Source organism: Crotalus tigris, unplaced genomic scaffold, assembly GCF_016545835.1.
Source record: "Crotalus tigris isolate CLP2741 ecotype Arizona unplaced genomic scaffold, ASM1654583v1 scf7180000024514.4999324561:1519799, whole genome shotgun sequence".
In the NCBI taxonomy this organism is placed as follows: Eukaryota; Metazoa; Chordata; class Lepidosauria; order Squamata; family Viperidae; genus Crotalus; species Crotalus tigris.
Genome location: NW_024100687.1, coordinates 421,201 through 439,124, shown reverse-complemented (window position 1 = coordinate 439,124; position 17,924 = coordinate 421,201). Strand labels below are relative to the sequence as shown.

General features: G+C 36.9%; 1 protein-coding gene across 3 annotated transcripts in view; it reads left to right on the top strand.

Annotated features, from left to right (window-relative positions):
- LRWD1 (leucine rich repeats and WD repeat domain containing 1) overlaps window positions 1-17,924 on the top strand; it is a 41,117-nt gene that overhangs the window by 15,585 nt on the left and 7,608 nt on the right. For 2 of the 3 annotated variants that reach the window (XM_039333955.1, XM_039333957.1), the window contains 8 exons: window positions 7,018-7,157; window positions 8,697-8,931; window positions 10,257-10,376; window positions 12,615-12,767; window positions 13,075-13,275; window positions 14,710-15,042; window positions 15,251-15,377; window positions 16,292-16,401. In XM_039333955.1, coding sequence (XP_039189889.1) covers window positions 7,078-7,157; window positions 8,697-8,931; window positions 10,257-10,376; window positions 12,615-12,767; window positions 13,075-13,275; window positions 14,710-15,042; window positions 15,251-15,377; window positions 16,292-16,401 — 1,359 coding nt within the window. In that variant the 5' untranslated portion in view covers window positions 7,018-7,077. Of the gene's footprint in view, window positions 1-2,939; window positions 3,897-7,017; window positions 7,158-8,696; window positions 8,932-10,256; window positions 10,377-12,614; window positions 12,768-13,074; window positions 13,276-14,709; window positions 15,043-15,250; window positions 15,378-16,291; window positions 16,402-17,924 lie in introns of those variants that run through there. The other variant, XM_039333956.1, reaches the window with a different exon arrangement.

Sequence of the window (17,924 nt, the reverse complement as noted above, 5' to 3'; positions counted from 1 at the left end):
GTGGCTCTCTGTATCTGAGAGGGACAATAATGATACTGTATGTAATCTATAACAGTTTTGGACATTTACCAGATACATTTTTTCATAATCCAGAAATGTCTAAGTTCAAAGAATATTCCAAAAACTAGAACATCTTTTTCTGCAAATTCAAGAAGTGATTGATTTTTTTCATAAAATTTTATTTTTCATTTGGACCATAAATTGAGGTGATTGGTGTTTTCTCTTGTTCAATCATTAATTGCTTCTAGCTCAACATGCAGGACCTGGAATAAAATGACAGAGATCCAAAGGACCAATTCTAAGAGGTTCTTATTGATAAATTATAAATTAGCTCAGAATATCCTTCCAAATTGTAAACTCCCATACAATTCTTCTACAGTGTTTATGGGTATTTAGAATATAGGTTTCATGCTATGTCATATTACATCTGGAGTGAATCAGAACCCATCAATACTATCCAAAGATCTGGCACAATAACTTTTCTTCTAGAAGTGCCAATAAAAGGGGCGGGGGAATCTCCTTATTGGTTACCTGAGGAAAAGTCATGTTGGAAACAAAAAGGTCAGTACTTGTTTCATGGAGATGGAACCCATTTTGTAAATATGTGTTCTAGCAAATAACATCATGTTATTTCAAAATTCATTACAGCCCAGATTTAGTAGTTTGGGTCATCTTTCAGGTTCGGGGACATCTGTGTGATAACTGCTAACTTCATGAACCCCCCCCCAAGTTCTAATAGCAGAGAGTATTTATAGCTTAGGGTTGAACTGTGGAGCCCTTGATGATATAGAGTACAAAAATGTGCTGATATATTGGTATAGAGAAGAATTAATGAACTTAATGGAGGGGAATACTTAGAACAATTAAAAAGGAGAATTATACTTTTGCTATGGTAAATACTTCCCCAAAGCCTTCATAAAATAGAAGATAATAACCCCTAGGCCAGTGGTGGCGAACCTATGGCACGGGTGCCAGAAGCGACACTCAAAGCCCTCTCTATGGGCACGCGCGCCGCCGCCCCAATCCTAGGCTTCAGTTGGGCTTTATAAAACCTTTTTGCTTTAGGCCTCTACCGCCGTGTGCAAAAAAAAAAGGGTTCAATCAATCAGTCAATTTCAACTTCTCGCAGGAAAAAAAAAGATCTTGCAAAGTTGGAATTGATTGATTGAACTTTTTAGTCTCACCCAGTCTGCTGTTACCACCGCAGCCACGCCCACCCAATGGGCCACCCCCCAATTGGCCACACCCAGCCAATGGGCCACACCCACTCGGCACCCAATGATGCATAAGTGGGTTTTGGGTTGCAGTTTGGGCACTTGGTCTCTAAAAGGTTCGCCATCACTGCCCTAGGCTTATGCATAGATTTTAATCTGGTGTTTTGATATTGTCCAGTAACAGCCTCAGCAGTAATTTCAACTTACATTCAATCATTAGCTGCATATAACAAAATTTATGAATTTAAAATTCTTGTGGAGAAGAGCACTGTAAATTACAAGAAAAAAGAAATACAGATTGAAAAACGAAAGTACTTAGGGAGTGGGGGATTTAACATTAAAGGATTCTGGAACAAGCAAAACAGCAGTAATATTAACTGAGAAATATTATTCTTCGCATCTTTCCGAAATATGAAAGCTTATATCCCAAACCTTTGAACAAGTAGATAATTTGTGTGTGGTGTTGCTAAATAGTGTGATGCTACAGGTTGCTCTGAGTAAGGGCAGATGGCACAACAGATGATTAATAGTTTATTCTCTCACTGAACTTCTGCAGTGCCAAGTCCATTCCAGTGACTTGAAAGAAATTTAATAACTGACCAGATGAAATGGATTTAATAGAATTTATTATTTTTTACATAATTTGTTAACACGGTTTTGTCATCAAAACCGTCAACAGGAGTTTTCTTTTACCATATTGGAGATACACACTATTGATTATATAAGCATGCACCAAAGAGGCAGATGCCTGACAAAAAAGCAGCAGCTATATTAGTATAAACACGGGTGTGCAGCTGCAACAGAGTCTACAGAGTCTACAAACTAATAGTTAGTCCTTTCTAAAATTCATATTTAAATTAGTGTGACTTGGACACTGAGAAGAATATCAAAAAGATGTCAGTATGCACATTAATTATGGAAAGGATTTTGAATGTCCTTATCATTAAGTAGAGCTACAGAGTTGTTTGAGTCCTGGGCTAATCAGATCCATTCATGTAAGAAAATGTTCAGAATTAAATTTCCCATGGTTGAGCCTGCTAATAAAGCTTGTTTCTGGACAGCAACTGAAGATTCAATTGCTTTAGTCCACAGGAAGGTTATTTCAGGAACAGTTAAAATGATAGAGCAGTTTGGTAGGTTGACATAAGTGGGAATCCATTATGTACAGTAACCACAAATATAAGAAAAGAGCAGACTTGCAAGGTTGTGATTGATGAAGAATTTGCAATTGCATTTAGTGCAAGATGGAGAAATACAATATTGGCCAGAAGAAATTTCATGGCCAAGATATTTTATTTTCTCTAAACAAAATTGCAATGTAGATTTAGATTTAGAAGATTTTGCTAAATGCAGGAAGAAGATACACAAAGTCCTATTTGCATGCTTCCTGTGAGGGTTAAGAAAGGAGATGTACTTAATAAAGTTTAAGATATTTTTTAGATATTTTTTTTTCCTTTTTCTAATTTCTTTTTTTCTTTTTTCTTTCTTCTTCTTGTTTCTTTTCTTTTTCTCTTTCTGTTTTTTCAAATGTTGGTGTTAAAGTATTTTATAATTTGTTTAATTATTGTAACCAAATTTGTATATGGTTTATTTGTATTTAAAAATTTTTTCTTTTAAATCTTAATTAAGCCTGTATTCAGCTCTGGGAAGGTTGGGGGAGGGTTGGGGTGGGTTGGGAGGGTTTGGGGAAGGGAACTTTTTTGTAAAATTTTAAAAATTTTCAATAAAAAGAAAAAAAAAGAAAGGAGATGTACTTAATAAGAACTGAACCGCTAGGGAAAGTAAAATTCTTACAATCTCCTTTAAGAACTTGAGAGAAAAAGAGATTCAGTATAATCTTGTGACAAATATACTGAAAGTCTTTGTAAGTAGTCCTCATTTGCCACTGCCTTGTTTAGCAACCTTTCATAATTATGATGGTGGTGAAGAAGTAACTTTACAACCAATCCCCATATTTACAATCTTTGCAGATCTGTAAATCAAAAGAAAGCTGAAGCAAGTTCATAAGCATAGTTGCATTTTCATTTAGTCACTACTTTGCTTAATGATTGAGTTGCCATCCCAGTTGTGGTTTCTAAACAAGGACCACCTGTAAAGGTAAATAGAAACTGTCAGATATCAAAGAGTCTGGTAGCACCTTTTCAGACTAACAGGTTTTATGAAGAGGCATAAACTTATAAGCTATACAGTAAGTAAATTATAACTATCAGATTCATGGGCCACATATCAAACAAAAGTTCAGATACAGGGCTGCCAGCCAATATAGATGGTCTTTAAATGTTGCTGAACTTTGCTACAACAGACACAGCTTCTCTGTATTTTCAACGCATGTCAGTACAAAGTGCTTTTCAAAAATGGTTTCATGCGCTCTAAACCATCAATCAGAGTCACCTTTATTTTGTTTAATCTGATCAATATAACTTCAGACAGTTTCTCTGGTGTAATGTTGAGATATACAACTGGGTATCATCAGCATATTGGTGGTGCCTGACTCCATACTGACAGATAACCTCACCCAGAAGTTTCATGTAGATGGTAAACAGAAGGGGAGACAGCATGAAACCCTGTGGCACCCAACAAGTGATGACCGATGGGCACAGTCTCTCTCCATCTTCCAACAACTTATTTCAAGCTTCATCTTTCCATATACAATAATTTCTTCAACTAACCGTTTGTGGTCAGGTAATCGTTTCCTCTTTAGCTTATTATGATAAAGTAGCATCCTGCAAAATCTAAAATAACATGAGGCAGCATGAAAATAGATTACAGAAGGCTTCAAAATACTGAAGTGCAATCAGTCACATTTATAAAAAATGAATTGGAAGCATGCATGGAAATAAATGACATGGAGGCAGTATTTACATTGTCTCCTAGATAAATAAATCCATAAAAATAGTAATGCTTTTTAAAGAGCATTACATCGTTTGGTGCATGCCAAGGGAGATTTCTATTGATGCTGAGGATCCCTGCTTAACTATGCAAGAAAATGAACTAAATGGCTTGTATGGCACACATTTTCAACATGGAAATAAGTTATGTGTGTAATAAAGAACTCTGATGTTTTTATTTATCAGACATATTAGTTTGTGAATTGAATAACTGGGAGTTCTGTTCTTTCTGGCTGTGCAACCTGTCTAAAATGGGGAAGATACAGCTCATTTAAAATAAATAAGTAAAAACATAAAAACAATATTTTTTCAGTATTTTAATACTTCCTGTTTTCAGTTAAAATAAAAATCAAAGTGTTGCTCAATTTCATAAAATGCCAATTGCCTATCGAAGTAACATCAAATGACTGGAGGCTAAAGCATATAAGGAACAGCTGCTGGAATTGGGTACGTCTAGTTTAATGAAGAGAAGGACGAGGGGGGACATGATAGCAGTATTCCAATATCTCAGGGGCTGCCACAAAGAAGAGGGAGTCAAGCTATTCTCCAAAGCACCTGAAGGCAGGACAAGAAGCAACGGATGGAAACTAATCAAGGAGAGAATGAACCTAGAACTAAGGAGAAACTTCCTGACAGTTAGAACAATTAACCAGTGGAACAACCTGCTTCCAGAAATGGTGAATGCTCCAACACTGGAAATTTCGAAGAAGAGACTAGACAGCCGTTTGTCTGAAATGGTATAGGGTTTCCTGCCTGAGCAAGGGGTTGGACTAGATGACCTTCAAGGTCCCTTCCAACATTATTAGTATTATTATTATTAAAGAAGAAGAATTGGAAGGGACTGTAAAGGTCTTCCAGTCCAATTCCCTGCTCCGACAGGAAAGCCTGTACCACAGGTGTTAAACTCGCCGCATCACGTGACACATCACAACTTTTTTTGCAGTTCCGGAGCTGGGGTGGGTGCGGCCTCCATATGATGCAACCGGTTTAACACCCCTGCCCTATACCATTTCAGACAGAGAAACGGCTGTCCTGTCTCTTCTTAAAAACTTCCAGTGTTGGAGCATTCACAACTTCTGAAGGCAGGTTGTTCCACTGGTTAATTGTTCTCACTGTCAGGAAATTTCACCTTAGTTCTAGGTTGCTTCTCTCCTTGATTAGTTTCTATTCATTGCTTCTTGTCCTGCCTTCAGAGTAATTTACAGAGTAATTTCAGGAATAGGAGCAGGATCAAAATTATTAGATAACATTAAGTGAGGAAATCCACCTGTTAGCCAGCATCCCTTTTTAGGTCTTCAACCCCCCCCCACAAGCTTACCCTTTAAGTCTCTGCAATGTTAAAATGATTCCCCTTTATCCACCCCAGCAACAATATCTGTTAAAAGGGACAGAAAGTTTGATAATGTTTATTCCATTTTTTAAAAATCCTTCCCTGACCATTAAGCAAATTGGTTGGTTGAACTTTTGCTTTGCCAACAAGCACACTGCAGCACTAAGTGTGGTTATGGTTTAAAATTAATGGGGCAAGGAAGAAATAATTATCTTTTTCCACACCTCCATGACAATTGGGAGTAATGCTGAAAGGGAAGTAATAGGCATTTAATTTCAGTCTATTTTTCCAAGATTGGATAAGATTTTCTGCTCCTGAAGTGAAGGTCTGTTTATCTTTCTCTGGGATATTCTCCTTGGAATATATTTTTTTCCTTTTGGCTACTGCTTTGTTAATGTATGCAGATGTTTATAGCCTAACAAAGTGAGACTGAATGAATTCTGAATGACTGAAAGAATTCATGAACAAGGCTTAATATTGACAATAAGTAATGCTGAAAAAATCTTAATAAGTGAATGATTACCCTTCCCTATTTCATGTAGAAGAGGGACAGTAAACAACAGCTGTATGATGGTTTTTACCAGATCTGAGTATAAACAGAGCCAGAGGTGCCTGGACATAATTTAGCCTCTGAGTTGGTTGAATTGCTGGTACAGAACCTTTGATAAATTCATCATGTTTTTTTTATGCCTGGCATAATATACCCAAGACTCCAGCTGATGATAGCCTAGATAGAAGCCCATAATAACAGAGTTAATTCACTGGAGAACGATTTACTATGCAGAATGGTTTACTATGCAGTCAGCAAGTACTAGAATCCAACAAGCTAACATTCTAGAAAACTAGAGTACTGAAATGCCTTAATTTAGAGCTTATCTAGCTGAATGTAAATTCATATTTTTAAGAGCGGGAGGAATGTGAATGAAATGCTCAGCCCTTATAAATGCTCAAAAGCAATCCCAGGAGGGAGAGGGGAGAAACCTCCATTTACAGGTACAAACCCTAAAGCGGTTCAGAAAGATTCTCAGTTTAGTACCAGTACCAAGCATACTATGATCACCAAATGACCTAGAACAAATGGTTAAATATTTTTTTTAAAAAATGAGCCATCTAATTGAGAGATCTGAAGTTGAAAAACATAAAAAATAAACTGGCATAAATCATCTTAAGAAAGACAGGAATAATCAGAATAAAGTAACTTGTCACAATACCTCTAAGGTAGAAGGGTGGTCAGAATTTCAGGAAAACATAGCTAGTAGGAGACCAATTGCTGGAGTAGACACCTTGTTTCACATGGGATGATTTTTCTAAAATTTTCCCAAAATTAAATAAATTGTTTGACAGATGTTGGTATCTTAAACTGGCATGTATAAATAAATATAGAAGATTAAGTGTGTTCCATTTCAAAAGAGACACAAGCCACATTTCTTAGATTGTCTCCAACCTGCATTTCAGTCCAACATTAGTAAAGAATATAAGGAGATAAGAATGCCTATACTGCAACTGTACCTCTACCTGAGCAATTTTCTTGATCTGCAACATTGGGACGATATTTGAACAATTCTCTTGTTATTCTTTTTACTAGCAACATTTCTGGAAGATTAAAGACACTCTTGGATTTGCAGAATATTGGAAGAGATTAATTATGTCCAAAATAACTACAGAACTTCTGTTGGAAAGAGCAGTGCCCAAATCTACAAGGCTACGAAAGATCAAAACGCTGAAGTAAGTGCATGTATGTATGTGTACACAGAACTCCACAAATCTGACTAAGAAAAAGAAAATCCATACCTAGTCCCTCATTTTTCTCAATCTTCACAGCAAATTCAGTTGTGATTTTGCCCTCTTTTTTTTTCTTCCAAAAACTACAGTTACAAAGTGCATAGAATTAGCCTAAATCACAGTACAATATTGAACATAATATTATGATTTAAGTTTGTTGTTTGATCTTTGTATGCCACCCAGAATCATTGTTCTGAGATTGGCTGCCATATAAATTATTTAAATAAATAAATAGCAGTACCAACAGCAATCATGACAACTTTCAATTTGAAGCTGATACTATTACTCTGTAATAGAGTTTTATTCAACAACAGCTTTGCTGAATCTAACCATCCATTCCTCCGTCTTTTCCCAGAATAATTAGTTTTTTTTAAAGAGTATTTTTAAGAACAATTTTGATCCTGCTCCTATTCCTGAAATTACTCTGAAAATTACTCTGAAGGCAGGACAAGAAGCAATGAATGGAAACTAATCAAGGAGAGAAGCAACCTAGGAGAAATTTCCTGACAGTGAGAACAATTAATCAGTGGAACAACCTGCCTTCAGAAGTTGTGAATGCTTCAACACTGGAAGTTTTTAAGAAGAGATTGGATAGTCATTCGTCTGAAATGATATAGGGCAGGGGTGTTAAACCATTTGCATCATAAGGAGGCCGTGCCCACCCCAGCTCCGGCACTGCAAAAAAAGTTGTGATACGACACGTCTGTGACGTGGCGAGTTTGACACCTCTGGTATAGGGTTTCTTGCCTGAGCAGGGGGTTGGACTGGAAGACCTCTAAGGTCCCTTCCAACTCTTCTTCAATAATAATAATATCATCATCATCATCATCACCACCACCACCACCACCATCAACAATTGGAAATTCTTCAAATTATAAAATATAGGTAATAATTATGTAAACAGTGAATTATTAAGTAACATTGGATTTTAAACATTTTAATTAAATTAAATTAAGGATAGTACTATGTTTAGTTGTAAATTAATTGATAAGTAATTTAATAGTCTGTGCGAGTCAGTACAAATAGTCCTTGCTTAATGACCACTCATTCAATGAACTTTTAAAGTTATGACAATGCTTATACATACTACCATCACAGTGTCCCCGTGGTCACAGGATTTGAGCACTTGGTGACTGGCCTGCATTTCCAAATGTTGCAGCATCCTGTGGTTTACATGATCACTATTTGCGACCTTCCCTGCCAGCTTCTCACAAGCAAAGTCAATGGGGAAGCTGGCAGGAAGTTGTGAAATGCAGTTATGTAAAGTCCTTGCTTAACAACCTATGTAGTTCTAGCTTAATGATCACTGTGAAAATGCTGTTGGTCCCAATTAAGGTCATTAAATGAAGCTTAAATGTTTATGTTCTTTATGTCAGAGAGCCTGATATTTCCGTTCTTTGGATTTTTAACATAAATCATAGAATGTTCCATAATGTGGATGGGATGGACCTCAGTAATACATGGAATCTTTTCCCCCTCCAGCCTGTCCAAGTTGCAAATAACTACAGAAGATTTGGAGCCACAGTTATTCTCTCATCTCCGCCATCTCCAGGAACTTGATCTCTCTGACAATCTCTTAGAACGGCTTCCTGACAATCTCAGTTTGCCAAACCTCCGCATCCTAAATTGTAACAACAATCACTTGGAAGATGTGACAACCTTGCAGCAGTTTCCACAGCTGGAGGAGCTCACCTATACCAACAATGTATACCTGACAGTGAGTATATCTGGCAGCCAATAGAGGTTCTAGGCCTTGCAACTACTTCTTGGAGCACTGCTACCCTCATACAGCCAAAGTGTTGCATTAAGAGCAAAAATTGTAATACCTTCATGTCCCAGAGTAAAGTAAATTCTGCTCATTTTGGGGCTGATGAACATTCTCTAGTCTTGTCATATATCCTCAGTGAACATTATGGTTCATTTAAGATAATTTGATGCTGCAGTTACTCATCATCTATTCATAACAGTCTTGCCATCCCATTACTGAATTGTAGCTCAAAATGTAAAGAAAGCAAGAATTGGGATCTAGTATATTTGATTTCAAACATATAAAGTATATGCATTGCCTGAAAATACAGATCTTTAAATGCAAGCTTAACTCAGTCCTAACTGACTTTTAATTGCATTTGCTCAGATGCTTTGCTTCTAAATATATATCTAAGTTAAGGTGAAAAGTAGACCTCCCACATGCTTCCCCATTTCCTTTGGAAGAAGTAAAAGAAGAGAAGGGTTGAAATGTCCATTTCCAGCCTTCTCAAAATCCATTAACTTATTTTTGGGAAATATTATTTACTGATTTCAGCATGTAAATGAAGTTAAAACAGTGTAAACAACTACATACTTTCACCATTTTATAAGAACAGTTGCTATGTTGCAGACATGTCAAACTTGCGACGTCATGTGACGTCGCGCAACATTTCGGGATGGTTTTGTCATTGCCGGCAATGGGGTGGGCGCGGCTTCTGGATGATGCGTCTGGCCCGCGGGCCGGCAGTTTGATACCCCTGCTATATTGTGTTCTTTAAAAAGACGGAAAATCTTTCAGAGAAAGTTTTGCAATATTTGCCACTAGCTAACCTGAGAGCCTTTATACTCATCAAATGAGTATACATTAAATGAGTATACATTTAAATAGATAATATATATAAACGTTTGATATAAACAAATTCTGACAGATTTTGGTCCATTTTTTATTTTTCATTTTTATTTATCAAATTTATTTGCTGCCAATCTCGCTATTCAGGAGGCTTTTTGAATTCTGTAGAAAAAAAATATCATTGAAACAGAAATCTGGATGGAGGAGAGTTTTTTTAAAACCATCTCCTTTTAGATTGACCTTACCTTCTTAACAATCCTGAAATTTCTTCACTAAATAATTAATCAAGATTAATTGAATGATTGTAAATTCAGGATGCTGAATCTAAGATGCTCCAGACAGCAATAGATGGCAGTGTTGGGCTGAGTTGGACTGTAGGAGTTCCCACATGAAGATTTCATTTTCAATAATTTTTTTAAAGACAAGGCTACTCTTTTTCTCTCTAGCCCAGTGACGATTACAAGGTAATATTTCTTTTGCAAAATCTCCGTCAGTTGAATGGCAAAGACATCACCAAGCTGGCCAATCATGTGAGAGTCGTCAACAGCCGAGAGCTGACTAATAGAGTAAGTGCCGAAATAATAATAATTTCTTAATTATCAAAAATTGTACAGCATTTTAAAAGATGCTAGAGGAAATTAGTGAAATGAAAGTGAATTCTTTTTTTATAAAGCCTTGAAGCTATTTAGTTGAAAAAGTGGTATAATAGTTTAGATTTAGATAAATATTTTGCTCATCAATTTTGCAAAATCGAACTATAGCTTTGACTTTCTTATGCATATTAGAACATCGCTGATCAGAAATATGTATAAAACAAATGAGCAATTTCCATTTTCTTTCCATGCCTATAAAAAGCTGGAAGCATGCTGGAAGGATAAGAAACAGGTTGACTACTTTTGGTGTCTCATTTTTATTTGGTCTGTTTATGCAACTAACAGCATAATTCTTTTGCATATCCATTTAGGTATAAATTTTAACCAGTAGAGTAAAACTGAATGAATGTTAGTAAGAACTAGAAATGCAGCTTAATTCTCTTGTTCTCATGGCTATTAAGAAAATGTTGGCTGGTGGATGTGATTTTATTAAAGCAGACTACCTTAAATCTTACTCTGATAAGATGAGAACAAGTTCAAATCTATGAAAAGTGTTTGTGTCGTTTTCATCATCTGACATCACTGATAAATCCAGAACCAAAATTTGTGACAAGAAGGAAGAAGAGCTTGCACAAAACTGCCTGTTCTAGTTGCTGTTTCATCTAGCTGCCTTCCACAAGTGCCTTTGAGCGTATTCCTCCCTCTCTTGTATGTGAATTTATTTATTTGGAAAAATATTCTAATTTTTTCATGAACAGATCTAAAATGCAATGTTTCAACATTGAAATAAGAAGCTGCCAAAGAAATACGAAATGAATTAATGGACTTTATAAACAGTTAATTGTGATTGATTGATTTAGTGACTGATTTAATTAGTGGGTCTATATTATTATTATTTATTTGAATAGTTTTATTCTTAGGATATCAATTGCTTTTATAATCAAAATACAATAACAATGTTTGGGAAAATGTTATAGAAACTTTGCCACACAAAAGCAATAGAACTGGCTGAGATGGCAAAATTGACCATTTTGATGAAAAACAAAAAATTGTCTAGCTTTATTTCCATTTGGAAACCACTTTGGGACTTCTTGCTCGAAAAGAATAGAAATAATACCCTGATTTTGGGATTTGATGACTAAATCTTTTTTTATAGAAACGTGCATTGTTATTGCTTTTGTTTGTTATGTATGCTTTACATGTTATGCTTTTATTTTTGTTTAAACTTAGAGCAAGACATTATTATTTATTTATATCTGTACTGAAGAAATTGGAAGTTTAGCTTTTTCTATTTTATAGTAAAAGTTTTATTACTTTTTTCTATCTTTTTTCTTTTCTTGTTAAATTTTTAACTCTTTTTCATGCTTTTCTTTTTTTGTAACTTTTTCTATTCTTTATTTTATCAATTCTGAAATTCAATAGAGGAATATTTTTTTTAAAAAGAACTACCGGTTAAAAGATAGGAAGGCAAACATTAAATCAGTGGTCCCCAACCTTTTGGGTACCTGGGACTGGTTCCGTGGAGAGAGATTTTTCCGTGGACCCGAGGGGTGTGGTTTTGTGTGCTGCCTGCATCCTGCGGATGGGGCTTTGCTTGTTTGTGCGGCCTGGTTGCTGGCATGCCGCAGTCCAGTACTGGTCCACGAACTGAGGGTTGGGGACCTCTGCATCAGATTAATATGGAGCTAGAAAAAGTCCTATTTTCTGGGGTATCTATGGATGAGGTCAATAAAGTCAAAATGGTGCCTACAACTGTATGATTGAAAGCCCATTGCATTTTAAGATATGGAACATCCACAATGCACATTTAGAAAAAAAGGGAATCTTGATCATATGGCTGTACTTGCTGTCTTAATTTTTTTTTAATTCCCTATGGATGCTCCTGTCTATTTCTTCCTTGTTACCTCATCTGCTGGACAATTTGAACAGAGTGTTAGCTAAAAATCTCTAATATTATATCATGGAAAGTTTTGTAAAGGACAGGGGTAGGCAACCTTGGCTCTTTTATGACTCTTGGACTTCAACTCCCAGAATTCCTGAGCCAGCATGGCTCAACTTGGAAACCTCTCCCTTTCCCCTCAGCACGGCTGGCTCAGGAATTCTAGGAGTTGACGTCCACAAGTCATAAAAGAGCCAAGGTTGCCTACCCCTGGTATAGGACCCATGTATGGCTTCCCAGGCTGCTTCATTATAGTTTTCCCTTTTTTCTAGGTCTCTGCTCATTGGGGGAAAAATTTTCGGAACCAGATGTCTAAAACACTGTCTCCTGAACAACTGAAGCCAATTAGAAAAAAGTTCATCAAGTCTGCACAAGCTCATGTAGCATATGGTCCCAGCTCACTCAGCGATTACACACGTTGGAGGGTAAGTTCAGACTATGAATTGTTTGCAGTCTTGTCATGTGGATTGTAATGTAGAATTTTGGTCAGCAGGTGACATTTGGAAAAAAAAATTAGGGTACTGAATGTGTAATTCTCAGCTTGATTGAACCAGCTTGGATGATTAGCAGCGTTTTCTGAACAGTGATACAACTTTAAGATGTATACACTTTAACTGTAGGGAATTCTGGAATTGAAGTCTACATGTCTTAAAGTTGTTGAGGTTGAGAGGCATAATTCTAAATTCCTTTCCTATGATAACAATTTGGCAAGTCTGTATTCTTTTATTGTAGGTGAAAATGATTGCTGAGGAATTCCTGACTTCCTTGATTAATGAGGAACATAAGCCTGCTACAGAAGCAGCGGAATCAATGGAGGAGCCGGAGGAGGAGGAGGAGGAGGAGGAGGAAGAGGAGAAAGAAGAGGAGGGAGAAGAAGAGAAAGAAGAAATTAAAAAAAGTACCACGGATGCTGACAGTAAAGTTACTGCTAAGGTTAGAACTCAAGAGATTTCTTTGATGGTCCACCTCAGTCAAATTCAGAAGTCTTCCATTATTAGTTCTAGATGAGAATATGTTGCCTCAAATGGAATTGATACAGAATTTGGGAGATTTTCTGTCCATGAACCATTTAAACCATTTTTGCCCAATGCAACCAGTACAATAAAATATCCCCTCTTTTAATGCCCTCTTTTAATAATATTTCCATCATTCAGAAAGCAATCCCTATCAAACACAGAGAAAACTGTTGGGAAGTATTGCTTCACACATTATGCTGAACCACTCTGTTAGAAAACATGGCTTAATGCAGTAAGTGAAGCTAATCTGTATGTCTTATGCCAGGAAAGGACTTTGTATATACTTTAGCATAGAGGATTCATTCTGGGAAAAAGGCGTAGCACTCTTTGTTCAGTGCTTTGTAAGAGAAATAGTTTTGCAATCACCAAAATGGAATCTTATACCAAAATGGAATGGCTAGAGAGAGGCTCCCCCAGGATGGGGGCTCCAGCATGAGTCCAAAAGCTCAGAGGACAAAACCTCTGGTCCTGGTGACCGACTCAGTTTGGATCCATAGAATTTTATTATTTATTTATCAAATTTTAAAACCACCCATCTCCCTCACAGAGAGACTCTGGGCAAGTACAGATAAAATATCAAATCATAAAGACAATAAATAAAATTTAAAATTTAAAAAGGCAAGAATGACTTAAGAATCTGTGAAAGTTAATTAAAAGGCAGGGGGAAGGATTTTTTGAGTACTAGCCAACCTCACAATTGTGGGCTCCTATGCAAGCCCTAAATAAAGCCGCAGAGCCATGTTTTTACTCCTTTCTGGAAGGCAAGGAGAATGGAGCCCCCTCACCTCCAGGGGGAGGATGTTCTACAGACCGGGGATAATGGCAGAGAAGGCTCTCTTCCTGGATCCCCCAGTTGGATTTTTTTAACTGACAAGTCTACAACATACCCTCCCTGCCTCACTGGATGGGACAGGTAGATATAATGGAACAAAGATGGTTCTAAAGACAACCTGGCCCATGCCTCATAGGGCTTTAAAGGTCATAACCTTGAACTGGACCCTGAAGTAAACCTGGCACCCAGTCCAGCTTGTGCAGAACCAGGCACTGTTCTCCAGTGCCTAAGATTGCCTGTGCAGCCTCATTCTATATCATCTGAAACTCCTGGATACTTTTTGAGGCTAGCCTCATACTGCAACAGGCTAGTGGATTATGAATGGAGTATTTTCCATTAATTTCTGTAGGAAAGTTATCAGTGGATGGTGCTCTCTCAGACGTGAGAATAATGTTCATCTTATTGGGGACATTGTAGATCTAAGCAGAAATCCAGGCAAATTTCTGTTGCATAACCTTGCACAATTGAGATTACTTGGACAACATTATGTTGAACGTTGCTGATCTTTGTTTTTAATAGGGCCAAGTAACTCCCAGCAAAAGGAAAGGGGCTCGTTCCAAAGGAAGGGCAAAGAGCAAGAGATCCCATTCCCAAAGCAGCTCCAAGGAAGAAGCATCACCCAGCCCCAAGAAGCTTAGCCGCTTGCAGGATGAGCGCAGTACTGAGGCCACAAGAGCCTCACGCCCACAGGCCAAGGAATCCCAGACCCCTCCGGATTCTGATGGAGCCCATCGGAATGGAGGGCGGCTTCCAAAAGGACAAAGCCACAAAAAAGTCACTCAGCAGAAAAAAGAGCACAAAGAGGAAGAGGAGGATGCTTGCAGCACCCCGGTGAAGGACTTGGAATGTGAGGTAATACATTTCCTTCCGCTGTCAAAGATATATACAGTATATAAACTCTGAGAGTCAGTTGAATACTTATATAATGATTTGGCAAAGGGACACTTTAAAGAGCTTGATTTTAAAGCCTGACTGTAGATTTTAACTCCATCCAAAAACCTTTGTTCTGTTCCTTGTACAATGGGACATTTTGGGTTCAAAGCTTTCTGCCTTCTCACAGGAGACAATCACCCTGGATCCGGTCCATTTTCTACAGTGTCACAGTAAGGCCAATAACAGGGATGACTTCAAGACTCAGTTATGGGCCTGTGTTTTTGAACCACCACTAGATTGTGGGACGAGAAAAGGTGAGCATACTCAAGTGGCCTGTGCTGTCCTAGAAGAAAAATGCCAGTCAATACATCTGATGACAGTGTTCTCCAGGAATTCACATTCTTCTTGTGTTTCTGAATTTTTATGCACGTTGTTCCATATTTTTTATGTGTTTGCTTTCTCCAGCAAGTTGCTTATTTATATTACAAATAATTCAAGGTATACCAGTAGTAAAGAAGTTCCAATTTTAACATGTGGTGATCATAGTGTGCCCATTCCTAATTTAAAATGCAGAGACAGGAGAGAATGAGGACTTAAAGTCTTTTTGCAAAAGACCTTATCCTACTGTTATATACCTGGGGAAATTTATTCTTGCAGTACAGGTAGTCTCACTTAATGACCACAATTGGGATTGGCAACTCCATTGCTAAACAACAGTCATTAAATGAGTTATCATCTGACTGTGACTTGTGATTTCACTGTGAGCGTCTCTATTGACTGTGCTTGTCAAAAGCTTGTGAAGTATGTAAAGGGCAACTATTTGAACATGGCACACCATGACAGTCATAAATACATACTTGTTACAAAGCACTTGAATCATGTGACCATGGAGATGCTGTGTGGGTTGTAAATGTGAAGAATGGTTATAAAGTTACTTTTTTTTAGTGCTGTCATACCTTCACACAGTCACTAAACAGGGCAGTCATTAAGCAAAGTCTATCTATATGAAGAAGAAACTGTGGTCTACTAACTTGAGTGTAGTAATCCTTGATTCACACTTACAAAAAGTATTATATAGATAATAGATACAGTATTGTAAGTACGGTACGTTGTAAGTACAGTATTTAAATACGTGTTCCACTTCTATAGCAATTGAATGTCTAGTCAAATGAAAACAGGAGTCTTATGATGTCTGCAGGATTACAGTCATTGTGCTTTTATCTTTCAGACCCTGTGGTGAGCTCCTCTAGGACAGCAGCTACCTGTGGCGGAGATTCTGTTTGTTTGGTTGACTGTGAAACAGGCATTGTTTTGAAAAAGTACAAAGTGACAGGGGAGGTAAAGGAAATGCAATTGCTCTTGACTTTCTGGTTTTATTTAGTGGGACATTGACATTAGTGCTGTGATGTCTCCTATTGCACCCCATGGGGCAACACTGGTGCTGTGTTGAAGTCTGTTCTTCAAAATACTTATAACTATAACTATAAATCTTTCCGTTAAATTGAAATTTGTCAGGGGAAGTCATCATAAGAGTGGCAGGATTGTGCTAAATTATAATCAGAAAATTTAATTTGCTTTCAGGGTTATTAATGCTCACTCTTCTAAACTCCTTAAAATCATGAGAAAATACGTATTTTCTTGTTTATCATTAAATCTTACATTAATTTTATTAAAATGTAATATACACTGCCATCTCATAATGTGCTTACCTTTTTAGATGTTTAGTTTTAGGTGAATGAATAATTAACATTGCAGCACATTGTGGCTCATATTAACCATAATTTTAGAATTGAAACCAAGCATCTCAATGATGTGTTCAACAATTCTGGTTTCTTGTGGTAGAAAAGTGTAGCTCTTGAGGTAGAACTGGAAGTTTAGTGGTGGATTTTCTTCTCAAGCCTTACTCTCAGATCACAAGGATGGTTGACAGGAAAGAGCTCATTTCTTCTACGAGAATGAAGCCTAATAGGTTTTTGTTGTTGTTAGATATGCTCGGTATGAAATGAACATGCACTAAAATCAATACAGTGAAAATAAAAGTGGCCTTTTTATCTCTTTAAAAAGATTTTTAAGGCTATCCAACTCAACCTGTAATTTCAGATGTCCTGTAGCAATAAACAATTTAAATATTCCTAATAACAAAACAATCAGAAATCAGCAAGACATAGAATCAGGCACATTAGCATGTACTATACTTTGTAGTACAAACTTATTTTACACCCAGTGCCAGCAAGAACAGTCCTTCAAGATTTCCTGATGGCTAACATGGTTGAAGCCTATCAAATCTCATAAATCTCATTTTTAAAATTTATTTTATTTTATTATATTTAAATATCTGCCAATCCCACAAAATATGATTTTGAACAGTGACAGATTTATACAAAAGATAGCAGTTAAAACAAGAAAAGACGCATGAACTGAAAGAGAAAAATTTTTTTTACACCTCTGCTTAGTTTCTGCATCTAGTGCCACATTCAAATGGCAGATTTAGTAGGACTTGGAGTAACTATCAGTAGCAGCATAATATTTGCAAATGAGTGAATGAGTGAATGAATGAATGAATGAATGATTACCAAAAAACAATGCACGTATGTCATCATAAACATACGACTTTTGTCCCAACTTTTGGCACAAATATATGTCACATATTTGCACTATGATGTTTTCACTTGTTTTGATATTCCCTCCTGGAGAAGCTCAGGGCTGAAAGATGATCCAGGAGCAACTTTAAAAAGCGAGTGCAAGTAAACTGTGATGCCTTCCCCTTACAAATTCAGTGCAGTTTTTAACAGGTTTGTATATAAGTTAGAATGTTTGGACTTACAGGGGGAAAAGTAGCAAACTGAAGATAGCTCCACTAA